The following is a 24,500-nucleotide window of genomic DNA, read 5'->3' on the forward strand; positions in this document are numbered from 1 at the left end:
CTTCCCCTCCCCCATTTCTGAAGAAGGGTCTAGACCCGAAACGTCAGCTTTCCTGCTCCTCTGATGCTGCTTGGCCTGCTGTGTTCATCCAGCTCTACACCTTGTTATCTTGGATAAATAGACACCTCGTTGATAATGATCTAATTTGGCACTGTCAGCATGCATTTGCAAATTAAAATTAGTGTTTGATTAACTTTGGCCTTTTTGAAGATGTTACAAACAAAATTGATATAGGAAACCCAATAGATGGTGTATACTTCAATTACTTAGGAAGCAATGGCCTATTATCATTAGACTATGATTCCAGACACCACGTAATGTGCTGGGAAACCTGGGTTCGATTCCCGCAGTTGCAAATGATGGAATTTGAATTCAATAATAATCTAGAACTAACAGTCCAACGATGGCCATGAAACCATTGACGATTGTTGGGAAAACTCATCTGGTTCACTAATGTCCTTTTAGGGATGGAAATCTGCTATCCTTACCTGGTATAGCCTACATGTGACTCCAGAGCCACAGCAATGTAGTTGACTCTTAACTGTCTTCTGGGAAACTAGGGATGGGCAATTGATGCTGGTTTGCCTAGTGATGCCCACATCCCATGAGGCTGATTAGAAAAATTAAAGCACATGGACAGGAGATAGTGTACTGGCATGATTAATGATTGGCTAACAAACAGAAAACAGATGATTGGAATAAATGAATCATTCCAGAATCAGCAGTCAGTCGCAGTCTAAGGGTTCTGATAAAACTAAGACCTTAAGAGGCGTGTCATTTTTTTTCCAAAATGAAGAAAGTTTGAGACAGAAATGATGACCAGTCTGCTCCAAATAAAGTAAACAGCTTGTGAAGCCTTGGGCATTTTTTTTTAATATAAAAGAAGTTGGAAAAATAGAAGCAGCCTGAATGGGTGGGTTGAACTCCCACAGAACCAGGATTTGTTTTTTTTTTTTAAAAAAAGTTTTAGCCTTCAGTAGCAGTTGCTAAAGTCTCGAAGCTGAATGAGGAAGCTCCGATTCCTTTCTTTGTTACAGCTGAAAGCTGGGATTCTCTTCCTGCTGCTAGAAATGCATGAGACAATGTATTTTACTAAACTTGCAATTGCCAAGTGTATAAATAAGTGTATAAACTATATTGGAACAGTTAATTAATAGTAGTTAATATATATATTATTTTGTCAAGTATTTCAATAGAGTTACAGTTAAGCTAATTCTTCTATTTTGTCTGTATTTTAATATTTTGTGTATGAATAAAGTGTGTTTTGTTTCAAGCCTGGTAGTTTGACCAACTGAATAGCATGCAGAACAAAGTTAGGGCCTAAACTGTCTTCCTAATATATTTTGAGGGTGTTTGATCTGGTCCATAACAGGATGCAGGAAAGGCCATTTGGGATTGAGATGAGAAGAAATGCCTTCACCCAGAGAATGGTGACCCTGTAAAATTCTCTGCCACAGTAAGTGGTTGAGGCCAAAAACAAAGAGGGTGTTTCGCACGTGGAACAAATTTTCTGAGGAAGTGGTGGATGTGGGCACAGTTACAATATTTAAAAGAAACTTAGGTAAGTACATGAATAGGAAAGGTTTGAAGTGATGGGGGCCAGAAGAAGGTAGGTTGAACTAATTTAGTTTGGGATTATGTTCAGCATGGACTGGTTGAACCGAAGGGTCTGTTTCTGTGCTGTATGACTCTATATAGTTCTTAGGATCAAAGGGTATGGACAGAAAGCAGATATGGAGTACAGAGTAGGATGATCAACCACGATCATACTGAATGGCAGAGCAAACTCCAAGTATAGAATAGCCTACTCCTGCTCCTATTTTCTATTCTCACATTGGCAGGCTGTGACTACTGGAGTATTGCAAGGATTAGTACTTGCCTGCCCCCCTCAGCAATTCACAATATAAATTAAATGATTTGGAATTGGGGATTAAATGCATTATTTCCTGATTTGTAGATGTTATAAAGCTAAATAAGAATGTATGTGGTAAGGAAGATGTAAAGAGGCTTCAAGATTTGGACAGACTTAGGGAACAGACAAAAACATGACAGCTGGAATATTATGTGAAAAAAGAGTGAGGTTATCTACTTTGGTAGCAGGAACAGATGCACAGAGTATTTCTTAAATAGTAAGAGGTTGGAAAGTGTAGATGAACAAAGGGACCCAGATGTCCTTGTTGATATACCACTGAAGACTACTATGCCAGTGCAACAATCTATTAGGAAGGCTTTATCACAAGAAGATTCGAGTAAAATGAAGTATTGCTTTAGTTGTACAGACGCTTGGTTAGACTGTGTCTGAGAGCACTGTTCAGTTTGGGTCTCCTTATCTCAGGAAAGATATTATTTGCCACAGAGTGCAATGAAGGATTACTAGACTGTTCCTGGGATGGCAGGACAGTCCGGTGAAGAGAACGGCAAACTGAGTATGTATTCTCTGGAGTTTCAAAGAGTGAGGGGCAATCTCAAATGAAACCTACAAAATATTTAAAAGGATAGACAAGGTAAATGCAGCTAAGTTATTTCCCCTGGTTGGGGAGTACAAAATCAGGGGCACAAAAACAAGGGGGACACAACTTAGGTCCAAGATGAAGAGATTTTTGGTTCACTCAGATGACTGTGAATCTTTGGAATTCTCTATCAGAGGGCTTGGAACCTCAGCCTTTGAGTATACCTCTCTTTAAAGGTACAGATCCATAGATTTCTGACTGTCACTGGTAAATGGGGTTATGAGGACAGCATGCATAAAGGCATTCCAATATGTCAAAATATTCAAGGCAAAAGTGGGAAAGAAAACAAAAACAAACAAACAAACAAACAAACAAACAAACAATCTCTAGAGAAAAAGTTGTATCAGAGGTAGTAGGAACTGCAGATGCTGGAGAATCTGAGATAACAAGGTGTACAGCTGGATGAACACAGCAGGCTAAGCTGACGATTCGGGCCTAGATCTTTCTTCAGAAGATTTTCTGATGAAGGGTCTAGGCCCAAAACGTCAGCCTTCCTGCTCCTATGATGCTGCTTAGCCTGCTGTGTTCATCCAGCTCTACACCTTGTTATCTAGGGAAAAAGTGCTCCGGAAACTAAGAGCTAAAGACTGATATATCCTCTGGACCTGATGGAATGCACCTATCACAATTAAATGGAAGACTGGAGGTTGGCTAATGTGCTGCCATTATTTCAGAAAGGTGGTAAAAAAAAAGCCAGGCAACTATAGACCAGTGAGCCTGATGTCAGTGGTGGGTAAGTTGTTAAAAAGGCTTTCCAAGCAACAGAATATACATGCATTTGGAAAGGCAAGGACTGATTAGGGATAGTCAACATGGCTTTGTGCATGGGAAATTGTGTCTCATCAACATGATTGAGTTTTTTTTTTGAAGAAGTGAGGAAGAAAATTGATGAAGGCAGAGCATGGACAGTGTCTATATGGACTTCAGCAAAAGGTTCGACATGGTCCCACATGGTAGATTGGTTAGCAAGGTTAGATCACATGGAAAATAGGGAAAACTAGCCATTTAGATGCAAAACTGGCTCAAAAAAGGTAGGAGACAGACAGTGGTGGTGGAAAGTTGCTTTTCAGACTAGAGGCCTATCACCAGCAGTGTGCCACAACGACTGGTGTTGGGTTCACTGCTTTTTGTTATTTATATGAAAGATTTGGATGTGAACATAGGAGGTATGGTTAGTAAGTTTGCAGAGGAGACCAAATTGGTGGTGTAGTGGACAACAAAGAAGATTACCTCAGAGTACAATGGGGCCTTGATGGGCAAATCGGCCGAAGAGTGGCAGGTGGAGTTTAATTTAGATAACGCGAGGTGCTGCATTTTGGTAAGGCAGATCACGGCAGGACTTACAAACTTAATGGCAAGGTCCTGGGGAGTGTTGTCTAACAAAAATACCTTGGAGTGCAGATTCATTGTTCCTTGAAAGTGGAGTACAGGTAGACAGGGTAGTGAAGGTGCTTGGTACACTTGCTTTTATTGGCCAGTACATTGAATATAGGAGTTGGAAGGTCATCTTGCCGCTGTACAGGACATTGGTCAGGCCACTTTTGGAATACTGCATTCAATTTTGGTCTCATTGCCATAGCAAAGATGTGAGAAACTTCAGGGGCATGGACAGGGTGAACAGCCAAGGCCTTTTCCTCAAGATAGGGGATTCCAAAACTAGACAGCATAGGTTAAAGGTGAGAGGGGAATGACTTAAAAAAGAACCTAAGGGGCAACTTTTTCACAGAGGGTGGTGTGTGTATGGAATGAGCTGCCAGAGGAGGTGGAGGAGCCTGGTACAATTACAGCATTTAAAAAAGGTACCTGGATGGTACATAAACAGAAAGGATTGAGAGAGAAATGGGCCAATACTGGCAAATGAGACTAGATTCATTTAGGATATCTGATTGGTATGGACGAGTTGGACTGAATGGTCTGTTAATGTGCTGTATATATCTGCACTAAAGAGACAGAGGATGCACTCACAGTAATCTTTCAAGACTCATTAGACTCTGGAAAAGGCCCTCACAACCGAAAAGCTGCCAGTGTAACAGCTTTATTTAAAAACAGGAAGACAGAAAAAGAGACAGGTAAGCCAGTTAACTTAACATCGAATACTGGGAAAATGTTAGAGTCAATTCTAAAGGATACATTTGCAAAACATTTAAAAATACAATACGTGATAAAGCAGAATCAGTATGGATTCATGAAGGGGTGATCCTGCCCGACAAATTTATTAGAATTCTTTGAGGAGGTAACAAGCAGGTTGGATACAGAGGAAGCAATGGATATAATACACTTGGAATTTCGAAGGCATTTGAAAAAGGTAGAACAAAATAGGTTAGTTAGTAAGACAATACTCCATGATGTCCATGACAGTGTATCAGCATGGAATTGGCTAATTAGTAGAAGACAGCGTTAGATAACGGGATATTTTTAAGATGGCAACCTGCAACTCATTGAATGCCACAATATATATTCATGACTTAGATGAGTAAAGTTAATGTACAACAGCCAAACACAACAAAACAGGCAAGTGACGAGGAATAACACAGTATCTGCAGAGGGATATAAAAAAGGAGTTAAGCAAGTGGATAAAAACTTGACAGATGTAATATAATGTGGGAAAATGAGGTTATGCATTTGGTAGGAAGAACAGAGGAGCCAGATATTATTTCAGCTGCAGCACAAAGGGGTTTTGGGAGTTCTTATGCACAAGTCACAAAAAGCTAATGTACAAATTCAGCAGGTAATAGGGAAGGCAAGTGGAATACTGGCCTTCATTTCAAAAGGAACAGAATATAAAAATAGGGAGGTCTAGCCTAAATTACAAGGCACTAATCAGACCACAGCTGGAATACAGTTTTCAGTTTTGGGCCTCTTATCTAAGGAAAGATATACTGGGCATTGGAGACAATCCAGTGATCATCCATATGGATAGACCTTCATAGTCACATGAGGCGAGATGGAGTAGGTTTGGGCTGTTCTGAGGAAGGGTCACCGAACCCGAAATGTTAACTGTTTTCTCCTTCACGGATGCTGCCAGACCTGCTGAGTTTTTCCAGCAACTTCATTTTTGTTCTAGGTTTGGGCTGTATTCATTGGAGCTTTGAAAAATGAGATGTAATTTTATTGAAACATACAAAATACTTATGGGGCTTGACAAGATAGACACAGAAGGATTGTTTCCCTTTGTGAAGGGTCCAGGATCAGACGGCATTATCTCAGAATATGGAGGCACTTATTTAAGACGGAGACGAGGAGGAATTTCTTCTGAGTGCAGCAGTCTTGTGGAATTCTTTATTACAGAGTGCTGTAAAAGCTGAATCATTCAAGACGGAGATACTCTGTGAAGCATCTATTGGGTCAGCCACGATCTCATTCAACGGCACAGTAGAATCGATCGGCTCAATGCCCGATCTCTGCTCCTATCTCACATGGCCTCACAACATATATTAATGATTTGTATGAGGGAATTAAATACAATATCTCCAAATTGGCAGATGGCACAAAGCTGTGTAGAGGCTGAACGATGAGTAGGTTGCAGAAATGTTCCAGTCTGAAAGAGGGTTGATACACCATTTTAAAACAGAATGTAAAGAACAACTCTGCAACACATAGTTCTCAACAGGGAGAGGAAGAGAAGGCGTAGTACTTGAGGTACTGAACCAGGCTACCATGGATCACCGTGCTGCGAAAGCAAAATAAAAGGAGGCTTCATCTCCTCTCGGAGATTAGTTTTCTCAGTTCAACTATGGGAGAAATCTCCAGCTATGCAACTACAAAAGCCATCACAGCTAATAAATTCTGAATTCAAGTTTTCATCCCCTTCAAAATCAGGGAAAGATTCTTCGAACAATTTACAGCCTGCAAAGCTAACTCACTCTTGGATCATTGGCATTGCTGTCCGACCAGCAGTTATTGCCTGTCCCTACTTGCCCTCAAGGAAGTGGTGGTGAGCTGCTTTCTTGAACTGCTGCAGTCTGTGCTGTAGATAGACTCAGAATTCCATGGGGGAGGGAATCCAGTATTCCAACCCAGTGACACTGAAGGAATGGTGATTTCTTTCTAAGTCTGGATGCGAGTGGTTTGGAGGGGAAATTGCACATGGTGGTGTTCCCGTGTATCTGCTGCCCTTGCCCTTCCAGATGAAGTGGTAGTGTGTTTGCAAGGTGCTGTTTAAGGATCTTTGTTGAATTTCTACAGTGCTTCTTGTATATAGTACACACTGCTGCTTCAAAGCATAGGCAGTGGAGAGAGTGACATTTGTAGATATGGTGCCAATCAAGCAGGCTGCCTTGCCCTGCATGGTGTCAAGCTTCCCGAGTGTTGTTAGGGCTACATTCATACAGACAAGTGGGAGGTATTTCATCACACTCTTCAGTTGCCTTGCAGATGATGGACAGGTTTTGAGGAGTCAGGTGGAAACAGGCCCTTTGGCCCAACAAGTCCACACCGACCGTCAAAGCATCTCACCCACCCACCCATCTAATCTACACATCCCTGAACACTAAGGTCAATTTAGCATGGCTAATCCACCTAGCCTGCACATCTTTGGACTATGGGAGGAAACTGGAGCATCTGGAGGAAACCCACGCAGACATGGGGAGAATGTGCAAACTCCACACAGACAGTTGCCTGAGGGTGGAACTGAACCGGAGTTTCTACTTGTCACTTTTCATCCCAAGCACAGCTATTGCCCAGGTCTTGTCAATTTAGACATTGACTGCTTCAGTACGTGAGCAGTCCCAAATGATATTAAATGAAAAACCACAATTCTGACCTTCTGAATGAGGGAAGGTCATTGACGAAGCAACCGAAGATAGTTGGGCCTAAGACACTACCCCGAGGAGCAGAGAGATGTTGTGGTGCAGAGTTAATGTCCCTACCTCTGAGCCAGGAGGCCTGGGTTCAAGCTCCACCTGCCCCAGAGGTGTGCAATGACATCTCTAAATAGTTTGATTTTAAAAACAATATCCTGAGGAACTCCTGAAGAGGTGTCTTGGAGCGGAGATGACTGACATCCAACAACCACAAGCATCTTCCCATGTGCCACGTATGACTTCCCTTGATTGCCATTGACTACAATTTTACGTGGGTTCTTTGATAATATACCCGGTCAAATGCATCCTTGATGGCAAGGGCTATCACTCTCAGTTCACCTCTGGAATTCAGCTCTTTTATCCCTGTTTGAACCAAGGCTGTAACAAGGTCAGGAGCGGAGTGGTCCTGGCGGAAACCAAACTGGCCATCAGTGAGCAGGTTATTACTGAACATTTGCTACTTGATAGCACTTTTCATGCCACCTTCCATTACTTTACTGATGATCCAGAGTCAACTGATAGGGCAGCAGTGTTAACCACTGAGCAACCGTTCTTGCTCTGTACTTTCTGCTCTTTTCTACTCAGATATGGGAGTCACTTTCTTCAGTGAAAATCAGTTAAAATATGTTTTCAAGTCTTAAATTATTTGTGACGACTTTTCACTTTGGCAATCAACTGCAAAGTTACCTTCCTGGGCTGTGATATACGAAATTATCAACAGGTTCGCAACAATGGTTAAAAGAAGCGTGACGCCAAGTTTAAACTAATAACAGCAAACTATTTTGCTGCCTATACTTTGGATAAAGATTATAGTAGCAAAGAAATTTCCACCTACCAACCCTATTCCTTCGAAAGCAAATATTGCAGAGCCAAAGAAAAGCGGATATTTTTTCCAACTGGCAACCAAAGGAAGCTTCCATAGATGAGGCATGTCCTAAATGAAAACAAAAGACTATAGATTTCAGTCCTCAAGCTTACAATCAATGCCTGAAATTTATACTAACATTAGCAGGAATAAACATTTTGCAACCCAAGGCCTAACCAAAAATATATAGTGATATATTTAAATTACTAAAGTTCATTCACATGGACTGTTCACAATTTCATACTAAAAATCGATGAACAATGCACAAGGCCAACATATTTTAGACCTCTTACCAAACTTGCTTTTTTAAAAGCTGATTTTTTTTCCCCATTCAAAAATGTATAAAATTTGCCTTCTAGGCATTTTTTTTTTTTAAAAATTGAGCTAAGTAAAAAGTTGAGACCCATGGTTCAGGGCATAGGCAAAGCTGAACAGGGTAGTACAGGAAATTAATAAATTACTCCAAGCTTGGATTTAAAACCCTGTAGCTTGAAGGGAGAAGAAATGGGAGTCATTACAGACAAAGGCCAATTGAACATTTGTGTGGAAAGTTTTAAATCCCAAAATGCTGAGGAACTTAGCAGCAAGAGAAAACAATGAGCTTTATCAAAATAGATTAGGATTCAGGTCAAAACCTAGAAAAGATTTAAGGTCCACACACATTGAATATATTGGGCAACACAAAGCACAAAAAATCTCATTATCTAGATAAATTGTAACATTAACTAAGAATAATAAATTCAAGTTCAAAACACAGAGACACAAAACAGACTATGCTGGTATCACAAATGGACAAGAAAATTGGGCAACAGGTTGACAGAACCAGTTTCATACCAACTTTCAGAATCAATCTTCATCTCAATTATAGCACAAAACTGTTAAATAAAACCTACCAAGCAAGCCTCTCTCTCCCTTTTGGAGAGTTATTACATTGTTGTATCCCAGTAGTTACACTTGTTTGCAAATTAAAGATTTTTCAGTCTGCAATATGCATTCTTTTATTAAAAAAAAAGATACAAAATACACTGCTTATAAATGTGGTAAGCATGATCTACTCAATGGTATATTTAGCCAGTGCATACATTCTGCAAGAAAAGTTTGTATTAAGCTTTATCACCCCAAGCACCAGCATGGAGTAACTGATGGTGTTAGGGGTGTGGCAGAGCTGTGTTACTCTAAAGTCAAGAAAGCACGACAAAGAAATAAGTTGCACACTCACTTTGTGACATGTTAATGTATCACGTGTCATACTAGGTCTGGCACCGTGTAAAGGAAAAATGTGGTTTACATTTGTGTACCAATTTTCACAACCTCAGGATCTCACATTGCACTATACAACAAACTACCTACGTTAAGATATTGCCATGTTACTGGAAATTCAACAACCAATTAGCACACAAACGCAATGTGATAATGACTGGATTTGTTTTTTGTCCTGTTGATTGAGAGATAAATATTGGTCAGAACCCCAAGGACAATTCCCCTGCCATTTTTTAAAAGCATGTTCTGGAACCTCTGACATCAATCTTAGAAAACACACAGCATCTCAGTAATAATATCTCATTATCGATAAGATAGTTGCACACTGCCAGAGGTGCTATTTCAATGCAGAATAGCCTCCACTCTACGCTTGACTGACATCCTGAATCTGTGTGCTCAGTTCTCTGGATTGTGGCTTGAATTTTCAATCCAATGACTGACAAAATATTGCATCAGAGCAGTATAATCACTGTGAACAGGGCAAAACAAAATGCTTGCAAAATGTCTAAGCGACAGAGATATTTACATTTCAGAATAATGGCAATACCCAATCACAATAAAAAAAGGTAAATTTACCATTTCCTCTCACAATAATTCATAGTAAAGATTGTTGCCTCATTTTTTCTTCTAATCTCATTTGACATTTAAAGTGCACAGTATTTGTGCAACAGTAATATAAATAACAGAATTTCAGTTCTAAATAGCATTAACTGAACAATGAGGCTTGGAAACAACTAGACAACAAATAATACCATCCTGACAAGTGAGGTTTGGTCGGACACGAACATAACCCGAGAATGCTGGACATTGACGAAAATATGCATGAACTTTTAGAAGACTGGGCACCCAAGCCTAAGAGGCAAATCTGGCAACTGCCCAAGTAATGCAAATGGAGGAAATTACAAGGGCTCGAATATTGAAAGATACTGATTCCAGGGAACAAGAAAAGGAAAATTTAACATATTAGGTGACAGAAATGCAATAGTGCTCACTTCCAAGAAAAGCTACTTCCAAAAATCACCCAAAAGGAAATCAGCAGGCAACTGTGCATTTCGTGCAACAGAAAGAAAAGCCACCAAACATGCTAAGAATAGAAGGCATGTTAATGGAAACAAAAAATTTCAGTAATTCAACGAGTACAGCAGTGATTACATAAGACATGTTATAAATAAAACAGAACAAGGAATTAACAGAAAATCAAAGTTTAAAAGAAAATTAAAGTTCAATTAGTCAGAATAGGGTAACAAAAATTAGTGAAATATTACCAGATTACATATAGGCTGCACGTGTTGTGAAAATTTCTCCAAATCTCCATTCAGGAGAAGAAGAGTAGAAAATATTACACATTGTTGTTTTTAAAAAAGGGGTTTTGTTTTGAGATGAAGGCACATGAATCCTATCAATAAGTATTAAATCATGCCAAACAAGGTGACATCAGATTCCAGAGTTAACTCCATTTAGCATTACATATTTGTATTTTTAACAGGGGTCCCTGATTAGCGATGAGGCATCTAACCTAATCGTCTTGGGCAGTACAGTGGCTCAGTGGTTAGCACTGCTGCCTCACAGCACCAGGGACCTGGGTTCGATTCCAACCTTGGGCGACTGTGTGTGGAGTTTGCACATTCTCCCAGTGTCTGCGTGGGTTTCCTCAGTCCAAAGATGTGCAGGTTAGGTGGGTTGGTCATGCTAAATTGCCCATAGTGCCCTGGAATGTTTAGGTTAGGCATGGGAAATGGAAGGGAATCGGTCTGGGTGGGATGCTCTTCAGAGGGGTGGTGCGGGCTTGTTGGGCCGAATGGCCTGTTTCCACACTGTAGGGAATCTATTTCTATTCTATGTCTTGTTGTAACACTAAGACACAGAAGTAAATAAACAGACCCCACTGCTGTGTTGTGTTCGTTAAAAAACTTTCAGACAAAGAACGGGAGTCAAAACTCATATCTAATGATCTATACAACTAACTAACAAACAAACAAACAAACAAACAAACAAACAGAAAAGATTCTACTGTCTAGTAATTACTTGCATTTCAACATGCATCTCCACCATTCGTGGCCACGTCAGACACATAATGCGCTTCGACTTGCACTTAATGCTTTTGGATAAGTCCCAAGCACAAGTATCAAGATATCAGAATCTCAACTATCTGTAGGAAAACTGATTTCTTGTGTTAGCTGGATCCTGAAATTCTATCAGAAAGTCAAAGCAATCTCAGTCCAGGATTAAACTACCTCCATATGGTAACAACGTGCATAACTGGAAGTTTCACTGGTAAACAATTTACATCTACAAAAGGGCCTTCAATAGAATGAAATAGGCTGAAGTATTTGACAGAAGCATTAGAATGGAGGATATTACAGACAAAACGGAGGGAGAAAGCTCCAAAGGGATTCAAAAACAATGAGAACTTTAAAATGAAGACATTGCTTGACCAGGAGCCAAAGAAGTCAACAGGCATCAAAGGGGAATGAAATTTGCTATGAGTTAAGGCATGGGAAGCATGATTTCATGACCACAAATTCACGCAGGTAGAATGTGAGAGACAAGCCACACATACATGGAATCATTGGGTGTAGAGATAACAAATGAGGCTTTCAGTAGCAAATGGAGCTGAAACAGAGGCAAACTCAAGCCAAGTTTTGGAGGTGGTAATAGAAGTCTTATCGAAGGCACTGTTTGATGCTAGAAGTTAATCACAGGATGAAACATAATAGCAAAATTGCAAATAGACTGGCTTAGTCTTAAAGTTGCTGCCAAGGAAAGGAATGGCAGCTAGGGAATGCAGTTTGGAGCAAGCCCGCCAAAAAAATGGTTTCAGTATTCTCAACATTTAATGGAAAACTTCTGCTTACGCAATACTATTTGTCTATTAACTTAATAAAATGTGGAGGCATGGTGGCTCAGCGGTTAGCACTGCTGCCTCACAGCGCCAGGGACCTGGGTTTGATTCCACCCTCTGGTGACTGTGTGTGGAGTTTGCACATTCTCCCAGCGTCTGCGTGGGTTTTCTCCGGATGCTCCAGTTTCCTCCCACAGTCCAAAGATGTGCAGACTAGGTGGACTAGCCATACTAAATTGCCCATAGTGTTCAGGGATGTGTAGATTAGGGGGATGGGTCTGGATGGAATACAGTGAGGTTTGGTGTGGGTTTGTTGAGCCAAAAGGGCCTATTTCCACACTGTAGGGATTCTATGAGTCAAGAGAAGGTAAGTGATGCTGACATAAAGCTGAGTGTTATTTTGAGTTGGGTGTTGTCAACATACTAAATGAAAATTAACAGCATGCTTTCAGACAACATCTCAAGGGGCACTAGAGGACACAGTCCAGGAGCAAGAAGAGAAGCCATTGGAAAGGATTCTCTAACTTCAAGTAGATAGCTTCCGAGAACAATCTGACCCAGCTGAATGGCAATGAAGAGGGACTAGGGACGGTAATGTGGTCAATTATGCCAAAGGCTGCAGAAAGACAGAGGAGAAGGGGAAGAGGAGAAAGTTTATTTTTGTCACAGTTACCATGGATGGTCAAAATAAATTAAAATGAAAATCCTGGTATTTACATCAAAGAACAGATTGTGATTTTACAGTTAAAGGACATATGCACCCATGATGGACTTGAAACAACGCTTGCATGCTATGACAGACTACAGAATTAGAAGGACAGGGTGTACAAATAAATACAGAATAAGTCAGGCAGCACATTTTTAAACTTCAGTCATTTTACAAGATATAAGATATTGCTAGTCCAAGGATAAAGTAAGTAAACAATCTCAATTTTGAATATTTAAAAAAGACTATTTTAAATATTCCGTGAATCCTTCACAAAACGACGTAGTGCTGGGCCGAGACAGCTTGGATTCGGTGGACTGGACCATGTTCAGCAGAAATCCTAGACGAGTGTGCCACCACCATCACCGACTTCATTAGCAAATGCATGGAGGACTGTGTACCAACCATAAACCTTGAATGAACCAGGAAATTCACTCCCTACTGAAACCAGACATGCAGCATTCAAGTCGGGTGACCCGGACCAATACAGAAAATCCAGATATGACCTCTCAAATCCATGAGGGAGGCAAAGAGACAGTATCGGACCAAGTTAGAGGCCCAGACCTACCAAACTGACTCCTGCCAAGTACGGCAAGGTCTAAACAACATTACGGGATACAAAATGAAACAGCGTAAGATAGTGGACAATGACACATCCCTCCCCGACACGCTCAATGCTTTCTATGCTCGCTTTGAACAGAATACAACCAGGATGGCAATGCCTGCCGGTCAGCCCCATACTCAACTGTTCTTCAGAGAAGTCAGACCAGTCTTCCTCAGAGTCAACAAGGAAAGTGATGGGCCTAGATGGTGTCCCCAGCCGAGCACTCAGATAGTGTGTAGATGAACTGGTGGAGGTATTCACTGACATCTTCAACCTCTCCCTTCGACAAGCCAAAGTCCCCACCTGCTTCAAGAAGACCCCATCATCCGTGCCCAAGAAAACACATGCAGTGTGCAGTAATCACTAATGCCCAATAGCTCTGACTTCAATAATCATGAAGTGCTTTGAGAAGTTGGTCATGGCCCACATCCAGTCTCCCCATCTGCCTCGATCCCCTACAGTTTGCCTACCGACATTACAGATCCACGGAGGATGCCGTATCCCTAGCCCTGCAGTCATCCCTGGAACATCGGACAACAAAGACACCTACGCCAGACTCTTGCTCATTGACTACAGCGTTATCCTCTCCAGACTGATCTCAAAACTGCGTGGCCTTGGTGTTGGCTCTGCCCTCTGCAACTGAATCCTCAGCTTTCTGACCCATAGGCCACAATCCTTGAGGATAGGTAATAGCATCTCCTCCACAATAAAGCTCAACACTGGAACCCCCCAGGGATGTGTCCTCGCCCCCCTACCGTACTCACTCTACACATTGCCAAATTGTGAATGAATGCGATCTAAAAGTTTGGTGACGACACCACCATAGTGGGACAGATATCCAACAACGAGTCAAAATACAGAAGGGACAGAGGGCTTGGTGACATGGTGCAATGAAAACAATCCGTCTCTTAACATCAGCAAAACTAAAGAACTGATCATAGACTTCAGAAAGAAAGGAGGAGAACATGTCCCCGTCTACATTCAGAGCTGAGGTTGGGAGAGTGAACAGCATCAAGTTCCTCAGAGTGACGATAACTGACAACCTGTCCTGGACTTCACACATAAATGCGACAGTCAAGAAGGCACAATAACGTCTCTTTGACCTCGGGCAGCTCAAGAAATTTGACATGTCGATAAAGTCCCTCACCAACTTTTACAGATGCACCATTGAAATCATACTGTCCGGGTGCATAACTGTTCTGCCCAGGACCATAAGGAACTACAGAAGGTGGTATGCACAGCCCAGACCATCATGGAAGCCAGCCTTCCATCCACAGTCTCTATTCACACGGCTTGCTGTCGCGGAAAGGCAGCCTACATCAACAAAGACCCATCGCACCATGGTAATGGCCTCCGACAACCTTTTCCATCAGGCAAGAGATAGAGAAGCCCAAACACACGCACTAGCAGGTTCAGGAATAGCTTCTTTCTGGCTGTTATCAGACTGTTGAATAGACTCTAGCCTCAAATAATGTAACCTGTATGCCTCCAAGTCTTTTTGATCTGTACATCCTTTGCTTGCTATGATTTGCTTGTACCGCTCGTAAACAAAGCTCCACACCTGACAATAAAGTCAATCAATCAAATACATCTTTTCAATTTAAAGCATACTTTTACCTCCATAATTATATCCACAATATGGATGTGAGGGAGCAGTGCTAACCACTGAGCCACCATGCCACCAGAACTTGAGGGAGCACCCTTCACTATCAAAAATTTGATAAGGTTCTGCAGGTAGATTTGTACAATGCATTCAAGAATTGTAATCAACAGCATTTTACTAGTGAGCTTGACTATTATCACAGTACATGCTGAATATATGTCTGAAATATTAGGAAAAGAATTTAACCAATTGATAGTATGTAATTTTTTCTTCAAGTTAAAAACTTACCCTAATAATATACTGATAGATGATAACAAGACTGGCAGCCATTGAGAGATTTGCCAAAAAAGAGAATACTGCAAGGTACTTGAGATCACGAATAAAAACAAAGATGATCAAAAAAGGAAGCAAGCTGAGCATGTATATCCTTGCATCAACGTTCCACTCATCAGCTGGACTGCTGGTAACGTTCAAGTCATTGTAACGCGTATGATTCTTCAAAAATCCTTCCACCACCTGCAGAGATAAACCATTGGTTCAAAAATTATTTTGGGTTTAATATATTGATGAGTTCAAACATTACACATATACTACTTCATATAATTAAGAACTTAATAAATGAATGCCTGATATAGGAAGCTCAACAGGTGCAGTGCATGATGCATATACACTAGTTATAGCAATCTGTTTAATTTAAATCATAATGCATAGAAGTGACATACCACTATGAATTCATCTACAAAAAATTGAACGCAATTTCCACTAGCACAGAAAGCAATGGAGTACAAACCTATAAAAAAAGTGTACAACAACAAATCCAGTGATCGTTCTACCTTCTTCTAAACAGTTGGCTCTACTCAGTTACCAGGAGTTACATAATTTCCGGGACTCAAAAGGAACTTTGGACAACTGGGGTAAAGATAGACAACTCTGACAATTTTAATCAATCAAAACTAGTTCAGAATATTAATTGCATAGCAATTGTGCTTAATTATATATAGGTGGAGAAAACTGATTGACTTTCACTTGAGTGCACAGAAAAATCTAATGGCCCAGTGCTAACGTCCCTACCTCTGGGCCAGAAATTTTACTTCCAAATCTCAGTTCAGGATTTGATGGCCATGGGTATAAAGCATGTGACATCCATGTGAGATGAAAAAAAGAGATACTGGTGAAAGTGGGGTGACAGTTAGGAGGTGCAGACTTGTGATGGTTCACTATATAAATGTTGGACTAAAGATTAACACCTGTACATTGCAAAAAAAAAACACCATTAGTGAAAGATTAACCGCAGGATACCAGAGTTATTCTAAGTTTTACTATGGGGTAACCCTATAAGGCGATTTCATACACAGGTCCAACTATCTCCAAAGTACATAAAGAAGCAAAAATGCAACATACAGACCAAGAATCTGTTTTATAGATTTAACATTGGATGGCCCTTTTCCAGACAATGTTCAAACTGGTAAGCATGATCCAGAGCTTACCTATCTGATTCAATGCAAATAATTTGTCCACCTAAAACAATTTTGTAACCTACGACAAAAAACCAAAGTCTGTACTTCACTCAAGTCTGCATATGTAGTCATTCAAGACTACTTAAAATGTATAATGGCATAGTTTCCAGACTAAACAGGCCAGAACCTTTAAAACAGTTATGTAACATCACAATGTGATATTCTGGTAAAAAGCTATTTTCAGTCTCTCTATTGTCTTTGAGTCAGTGTTATGTCTTCAGTCAGCTATTTATGTGTACAATATCCATCAGTAAGCTCAGACCCAAATGATGGCTGTAATATTTCAGCAATGTCAGCAATGTTATGAATGAATTTCAAGATGTGTCTCAACAAGAACTCAATTCTGTTACACAAGGTAGCATACAGAACACCAAAAGGCTCATCATGGTAGTAGTAAGTGTGTACTAAAAGCAAGTCGTGACAGCCAGGTATTGGCAGCAAGAGGATGCTGAAGGCTCAAGTGGTCATAGCAGCACAACAATTGGGAAACATCATTTTCCTAACACTCAACCATTAACCTATCAGAGTGCAAAGCTCAAGTTATTACTCCATCAATACTGGACTACTCAACTGAAATGGAAAGCCTGTGCTTAAGCACAGGGAGTTCTCTAGCCCTATTGCTCCTTTTCAAAACAAATAATGGCAGCTTACATTAGGCCCAGAATGGCTCAGATATGGTTTTATATGTTTAGTGCCATCCTCTCAGCACCAACTCTAGGGTAAATAGCAGAGGAAAAGACACCAAGAAAAAACTTTATGTATTAAAAAGACCATGTTCGGTCATAGGTTGATTCCAACACCTTGGCTCTCATAACAAATGTGACATCATAGCTCACGCTTTTTAAGCGAAAACTCAACCTCCGGGTGGAAGCTTGTAACTTATAAAGATGTGATTATAAAAACAGCCGAGAAGACAATATATAGAAGCAACACAGACATTTCCTTACAATTAAAGGTTCAAGAATTTTACTTTAACAATCAGTAGGTAGCTGACAAAGACTGATAGTCAAACTTCTTCTCACTCTGGGCACTGAAGAGATAAGAATAAAACCACCCAAAATATGATGGATGGACCTACAGACAGACGAACAGACAAATGAATTAGCTTCATTGTCATATATACTCAATGAGTACATTATACCTAAGATGGCACTGGTAGGTGGCAAAGGTACCTAGATACAACTTCTTTAGTTACAAGGTCTGGAAGCGTAGAGAAATAAAATGTCCAGCTTTGCAGAAATAAAAGCTCATAACAACATTTTCCAACCCTTAACACGCTGGCACTTAGCCTCCAGTCCGCACCGGGCCTTGGCTCCAGACCACACCAGAATTCACCTTCAGAATCATGAGGCTGGGAGATCATTTCAGACTGCCACACCAGGCCAAGGCAGCCACACTGCTATGCCAGGGTGGGAAATTACCATGCCATGCCAGGAGTCCACCACAGGAGGTCGCTACGTCAGGCCAGGAGTTTGCCATGCCATGCCAGGAGGCTGCCACACCAGACTGGGAGTCATCGCCAGAGGCCAGGAGTCAACGATCAGAGATTCCAGAAACATTTACAAATGTTAGAAGAAGATCAACTGAAGGTTAAAGTCAATTACAGGACACAAAGGCTTCAGTTCATATCATACTGGCAACAGCCAAATGAAATGATGGAGCAAGTGATAGGCAGGTGATGACACAATAATAAAGAATGTGATTTAAGTGAAGCTAATTTAGCTTAACATTTACGGAAATGGACATTGTCATTTCACCCATCAATTACTACTGATGTTCTAATTGATGAAGGATGCAAGTTCAAAGCAATTGTAGCACAACACCACCATCTGCAAGGGCTTGACCCTAGACTAACTACAGTAGATTTAAACAGGCTCAGTACAACTCACAAATTGTCTATGTGGCTTAGCGCACCCACTGAAATAGTATCCAGCATTTGGTGACACATTCAAGCTATGTTCTACAAGTGTGCAAGAAATCCAATTACCCAGAAAAATCCAAAGTAAACAGAATGTTCTACAGAAGTACGTGAATAGCAGCCCACCAAGAAATGATACTAAAGAGCTTTTGAAAATTCCATTCATGCCGCACAAACATGTCAACAAAGCTTGCAACTTCCTGTTAGATAGTACATGTGGTAAACATGATGCATCACATACCTGCTGTCAGAAAAACTGATGCCTTTACTTCTATTCAAATGATTTATCCCAAAAGAAGGGACAACATGCACTCTTTGCCTAAATCAACACCAGATGAGTGTAAATACCATCACATTATGCATCCTATGCAATATGTACAGAGGAAACTGACACATTGTGCTATAGTCCACACAGGATATGTTAACTATTTACAACTGGCATTATTCAGCTTATATATCAATACAGCTCCTCAAGATGGTCAGTGGAAATCTTTTACATTATTGAAATTAATGAACTTTCTATTATTGGTTCACTAGCGTGTATGAATCTATGCATTATGATCCTTGAGACAATAAACCTATCAGATGCAACACCAGAATATTCAAGACTGCAACATCAGTTCCGTACATCCGAGTCAACACTAAGCAGAACAGATCCAACAAAAAAAAATGTCAGACGACAAACAACTGCAACATCCTAAGATGATCATCAACAGGTAACCTGAAAACATCTAAAAAAGGTCCACCAGCAAGTATATTCTTTTCAGTCATACAGGGACAATATAGAATATAATCTTTCAAGGCTTACAAGTCATAATTCTACATGCTATACATGTCAGACATTATATACACAAATCATTTTGGTGCGCAAAATTGAGAGATTAAAACATGACTATAATTGGCATCAATAAGTGCACTAATTAACAAATAAAGTTGTATGGAAACTTACTAATTCCATTAACCTCAAATCAAGAGAACTTCTCCTTCAAAGTTCCTTCTGGCCTGCGGTGCAAGACGCAACGAATATTTTCCTTGTCCATGGACAACTGCATTCTGGTGACCTCTCATACGATAAATTGCAGACACCACCAGTGCAAAAGCTGTTGACAGGTTAGGTACACGACAGATGTTCCCAATGATCGGCAAGGTCAGTTTAAGGATAAAGGGTCAACCTTTTAGGGGTTGAGACGAGGAGAAATTTTTTCATTCAGCGAGTGGTATGGAATTCACGACCACAGGAAGTGGTTGAGGCCAAAACATTGTGTGTTCTCAAGAAGGTAGATATTTCAAGAGGGGATATGGGAGAGGGCAGGATTTGGATATTGAGCTCAATGATCAGCCATTATCACATTCAATGTCAGAGCAGGTTCATGGGTCACATGGCCTACCCCTATCTTCTTCTTTCTAATTTTCTATCTCTTGTTATCATAGATCATAGAATCCCAATAGTGTGGAAACAGGCCCTTCAGCCCAACAAGTCCACACCGACCATCAGAGCATCCCCCCCCAGACCAATCCCCCTATAACCCAACTAAACTACACATCCCTGAACACTATGGGCAATTTAGCATGGCCAATCCACCTAGCCTGCACATCTTTGGCCTGTGGGAGGAAACCGGAGCACCTGGGAGGATACCGGAGCACCCGGGGAGAACATGCAAACTCCACACAGACAATCACCAGAGGGTGGAATCAAATCTGGGTCCCTGGCACTGTGAGACAGCAGTGCTAACCACTGAGCCACCGTGCCGCCCACCAGGTCCGTGGGGTAGGCAGAGGAATTGGATCAGTTATACACAATTCATAGTCCCTTCATTTTACAGGAAGCCAGGAGCTACATGAGGTTTGAATTACATTAATATTTCATGCCTCTTGTTCTAACAGAGTTGAGTTCTAGCTCAGAGGATTCCAGGCACCAGGTTTCAACATCATGGAAAGGTCCTGAAAAGTCATTTGCATCAGGACAACCGTATTGTTTTGATGAGTGACTGCTTTTTAAGTAAGCATTTAATCAACTGAATGGGATTAATTAATTGATTGATTGGGTTGATATAATGGGGAAACAGATGGGACTGGTGTAGAAAGACCTACTAGACCAAATTTTGAGTGTCACTGCACTGTCTCTGACAGGGTTTGCATATAAATTAATCTATTCAGAAACACAGATGATTTAACAGTGTTTTTGGGCAATTGTCCCCCTTGTTAATCATTTGAAAAATCTTTTCCTGGGCTTTTGGTTGCACTTCAGCCTGATGCTCCTCATCTTTGGGCATCCAGTACGGAGGGGTGCAGGCAAGTCAGAAAACCGCCCTGTTGGTGTGTCCTGGGCCTGGCCAAACAGCTGTAGACAGTGGGCCAAGGAGAGGATCACATCATTGTAGGACTTGAAGTCCTACAAAGATTTACTGTCTCTCCGACACTGCCGCAAACAAAAAATAAAAATAAAAATAAAAAGTCATTTCTCGGACTCTGGCCATCGGTGCAACCCTCATGCTTAATTTCATTGTTGCCAGTGTATTCAGACATTTAAGTCCCACTCAGACTTAAATTGATTACATAAGTATTTTTTGTTTTACTGTCTAATCCTTATTGCTGTCCTGCTATTCTAGGCCTGTGCAACAGACTTCCTCTCTATGTGACTGCATTGCTTCGCTTGCTGTAGCAAGCGATAAATTCCATGCTAGCAACGTACAGTCCAGCGTGGTCATCATCTGTCCCAGCTCCATGTCTTTTTCCCCGCTATATTCAGTTATGTGGAGACTTGGACAGTCATTTTTTAAACTGCATTTGATAAAATCAGTTCAAATTCAATGATATGTTGGAATGACACAGGAAAATGCTTAGGTATCAGAATTTAATTAAATAGTGGATCAATGGTGCAAGAAGCAGCATTGTCACTGTGCATTACTCGATCCAACCAGAACACAGTTTTGGCATAGGTTCTTCTGACCTTACTGTATCTTTTTGACTACATAGTTCAACATCTTATTTCTTGGCATGAGCCTCCAAGAACACTCTCGCTCCATTTCATCCTTAGACACTTCAGGAGACATGAGGGAGTAAGTCTGCCCCCGCTACTTTCCCCATTTTTCTTCCCATACATGCAACACTACAAAGATAATGGTATTATTTTGCTATTATTCTGCCACTTACATATTTTGTCCAATTAACTTGATGTTTCTCAAGCTTGATCCAGAGAATCAATTGTCCCTCTCAGTTTATTTAGACGTTTGATCAATTTGTCTGTATCTTGAATCAAACAAGTGATAAGAATTAGAATAACAATGGAACCAATTTTTCTTATTCCTTTTAAGTGTAATTATGGTGATATGAATATCATTTTTAAAAGATTATGTTGACCTATACAACTTGAATTTTTAAAACAAAGGACAACTTTCTAAGCAAAAATCTATTTACCTCTGCTTTATTATTATGTGGGAACTTGGATGCTAAATTATAAACATACATCACAAGGTTGTTTGTTCTTTAAATAAGTGTAAATATTTGCAAAATCCAAATGCCGATACCATGCGTATTATTAAATAAGCTTATTTTCGTAATAAACCAGTTATTCGTTCTTGATTAAAGAAACCTGGCTTTTTTTTAAAAAAATACTGAGCCTGTCACCGTCCAAAATTATGTAATTTCTTTATGAGCAACTTGGTTAAGTTTAATGGTGGAAACGGAATGGGAAACACGAAACAGCACATCCCTCCAATTTCCATTGTAACAATAGCTAATGATGAACAGATCATTTGGCTGAACTAAATTCAAACAGTCTTCCATATAGAATGAAATTCAACATCACAGCACCTAAACTGTTCTCAACTACTTCCAGAGCTTTCACATCCACTGCTCCATCTGTAATTAATGTTAAATATAGTCACAGAATTCTACAACACAGAAACAGACTCTTCAGTCCAACTTGTCCATGCCGACCAAGTTTCCCAAACTAAACTAGTCTTATTTGCCTGCACTTGGTACATATCCCTTTAAACCTTTACTATTCATGTACATTCCAAATGTCTTTTAAATGTTTTAACTCTACCTGCATCTACCACTTCTTCTGGCAGTCATTCCACATATGAAATCACCCTTTGTGAAAATGCTGCCCCTCAGATCCCTTTTAAAATCTTTCTCCTTGCACATCAAAAATATGCCCCCTAGTTTTGACCTTCCCTGCCCTAGTGAAAACATCTTTGCTATTCACCTTATCTATGCCACTCATGATTTTATAAACCTCTACAAGGTCACCCCTTAACTTCCTAAGCTCCAGTCCACACTAGTTACAAAGACATTGCTGTACCATCCCATATTTAACCTTTGCTTCCACGTGCACGTAAAAGCCAATTAAAATTTATCTTCAAGCTTTAAGAAAGATAAACAGGCATATTGATAATGCAATACTTCTTTCAATCATTCATGAAACTAACCACTTATTTTAAAGCTAGGCAACATCATTTCAAGATAAGAAGCCAAGGTGCTAATGTGAGGAAAATCATGTTATTTATCAACACATTAGGAGAGTCATGAGATGAGATAACAAGGTGTAGAGCTGAATGAAGACAACAGGCCAAGCAGCAGAGGAGCAGGAAAGCTGATGTTTCAGGTCTAGACCCTATTCAGAAATGGGGGAGGGGAAGGGGAAGGGGAAGGGGATGCTGAAATAAATAGAGAAAGAGGGGGAGGTGGATAGAAGATGGATAAGAAGGAGCAGATAGGTGGAGAGGAGACGGACAGGTACAGGAAGGTTGCAGTGGGAAAGAGATCCACCAAAGTCTTTCTGGAGGTCTCCTCTCCACTTATCTGTTCCTTTATCCATCTTCCATCCACCTTCCCCTCTCTATTTATTTCAGAATCCCCTTCCCTTCCCCCATTTCTGAAGAAGGATCCAGACACAAAACGTCAGCTTTCCTACTCCTCTGACGCTGCTTGGCCTGCTGTGTTCATCCAGCTCTACACCTTATTATCTCAGATTCTCCAGCATCGGCAGTTCCTATCAGAGAGTCGAGAGAGGCTGTATTAGAGGGTCATCATGACACTCTGCAACAATCACAACAGTGAATGTACAAAGTCAAAGGTCATCTGTGGTGCAACGAAATTATAGTTGTAGAATCAGTCAACAGCAGTGAATAGGCCCTTTGGCTCATCGAGTCTGCGCCAGTCAAAAACAACCACTTAACTGTTCTAGTTCCATTTACTAGCACTGAACCACAGCTTTGTATGCCTTGGCATCACAAGTGCACTTCTCAATAATTCTTAAGCGTTATGGGGGTTGCTGCCTTTACCATCTGTACAGACAGAGAGTTCCAGACATCCACCACACTGGGTGGGAAAAAAAATTCCTAACATCTCCTCTAAATCTCTTGCCTCTTAGGTTAAACATATGCCCTCAGGCCAGTGATCCCTCCACCAGGGGGAAAGTTCCTTCTTATCTACCCTATCTATGCCCCTAATATACATCCCAATCACATACACCCTCAGATTTCACTTCTCCAAGGAAACAAATCCAGTCCATCCAATCACACTTCACAACCATAACGCTCAAACCCAGGCAACTTTTGTTTTTTTTTTTAGGTGGCATCACTGGCCAGGCCAGCACTTATTGCCCATCTTTAATTGCCAGAGGGCAGTTAAGAGCCACCACATTGTTGTGAATCTGGAGTCACATGTAGGCCAGAGCAGGTAATGACAGCAGGTTGCTTCTGTAAAGAACGTTAGTGAATCAGATTTTTTTTTCCGCCTCCCTGACAATTGACAACAGTTTCATTGTAACCATTAAACTATGAATTTCAGAATTGTATTCAATTGAAATTCCAACATCTGCCATGACAAGATTTGAACTCCTGTCCCCAAAACACTGAATAGGTGTC

The 24,500-nt window shown here is 40.6% G+C and overlaps 1 protein-coding gene across 12 annotated transcripts in view; it reads right to left on the bottom strand.

Annotated features, from left to right (window-relative positions):
- Positions 1 to 24,500, bottom strand: part of LOC109929848 (proton-coupled amino acid transporter 4) — a 224,773-nt gene that overhangs the window by 152,828 nt on the left and 47,445 nt on the right. For all 12 annotated transcript variants that reach the window (XR_007262237.1, XR_007262239.1, XR_007262238.1 and 9 more), the window contains 2 exons: positions 15,481 to 15,708; positions 8,148 to 8,246 (listed from right to left, as the gene is read on the bottom strand). Coding sequence is in view for 8 of the 12 variants with exons in the window: in XM_048597744.1 (XP_048453701.1) it covers positions 8,148 to 8,246; positions 15,481 to 15,708 (327 nt within the window). In the remaining 4 variants the exon portion in view is untranslated. The remainder of the gene's footprint in view (positions 1 to 8,147; positions 8,247 to 15,480; positions 15,709 to 24,500) is intronic.

The sequence above is a fragment of the Rhincodon typus genome, chromosome 6 (genome assembly GCF_021869965.1).
Source record: "Rhincodon typus isolate 14 chromosome 6, sRhiTyp1.1, whole genome shotgun sequence".
NCBI lineage: Eukaryota > Metazoa > Chordata > Chondrichthyes > Orectolobiformes > Rhincodontidae > Rhincodon > Rhincodon typus.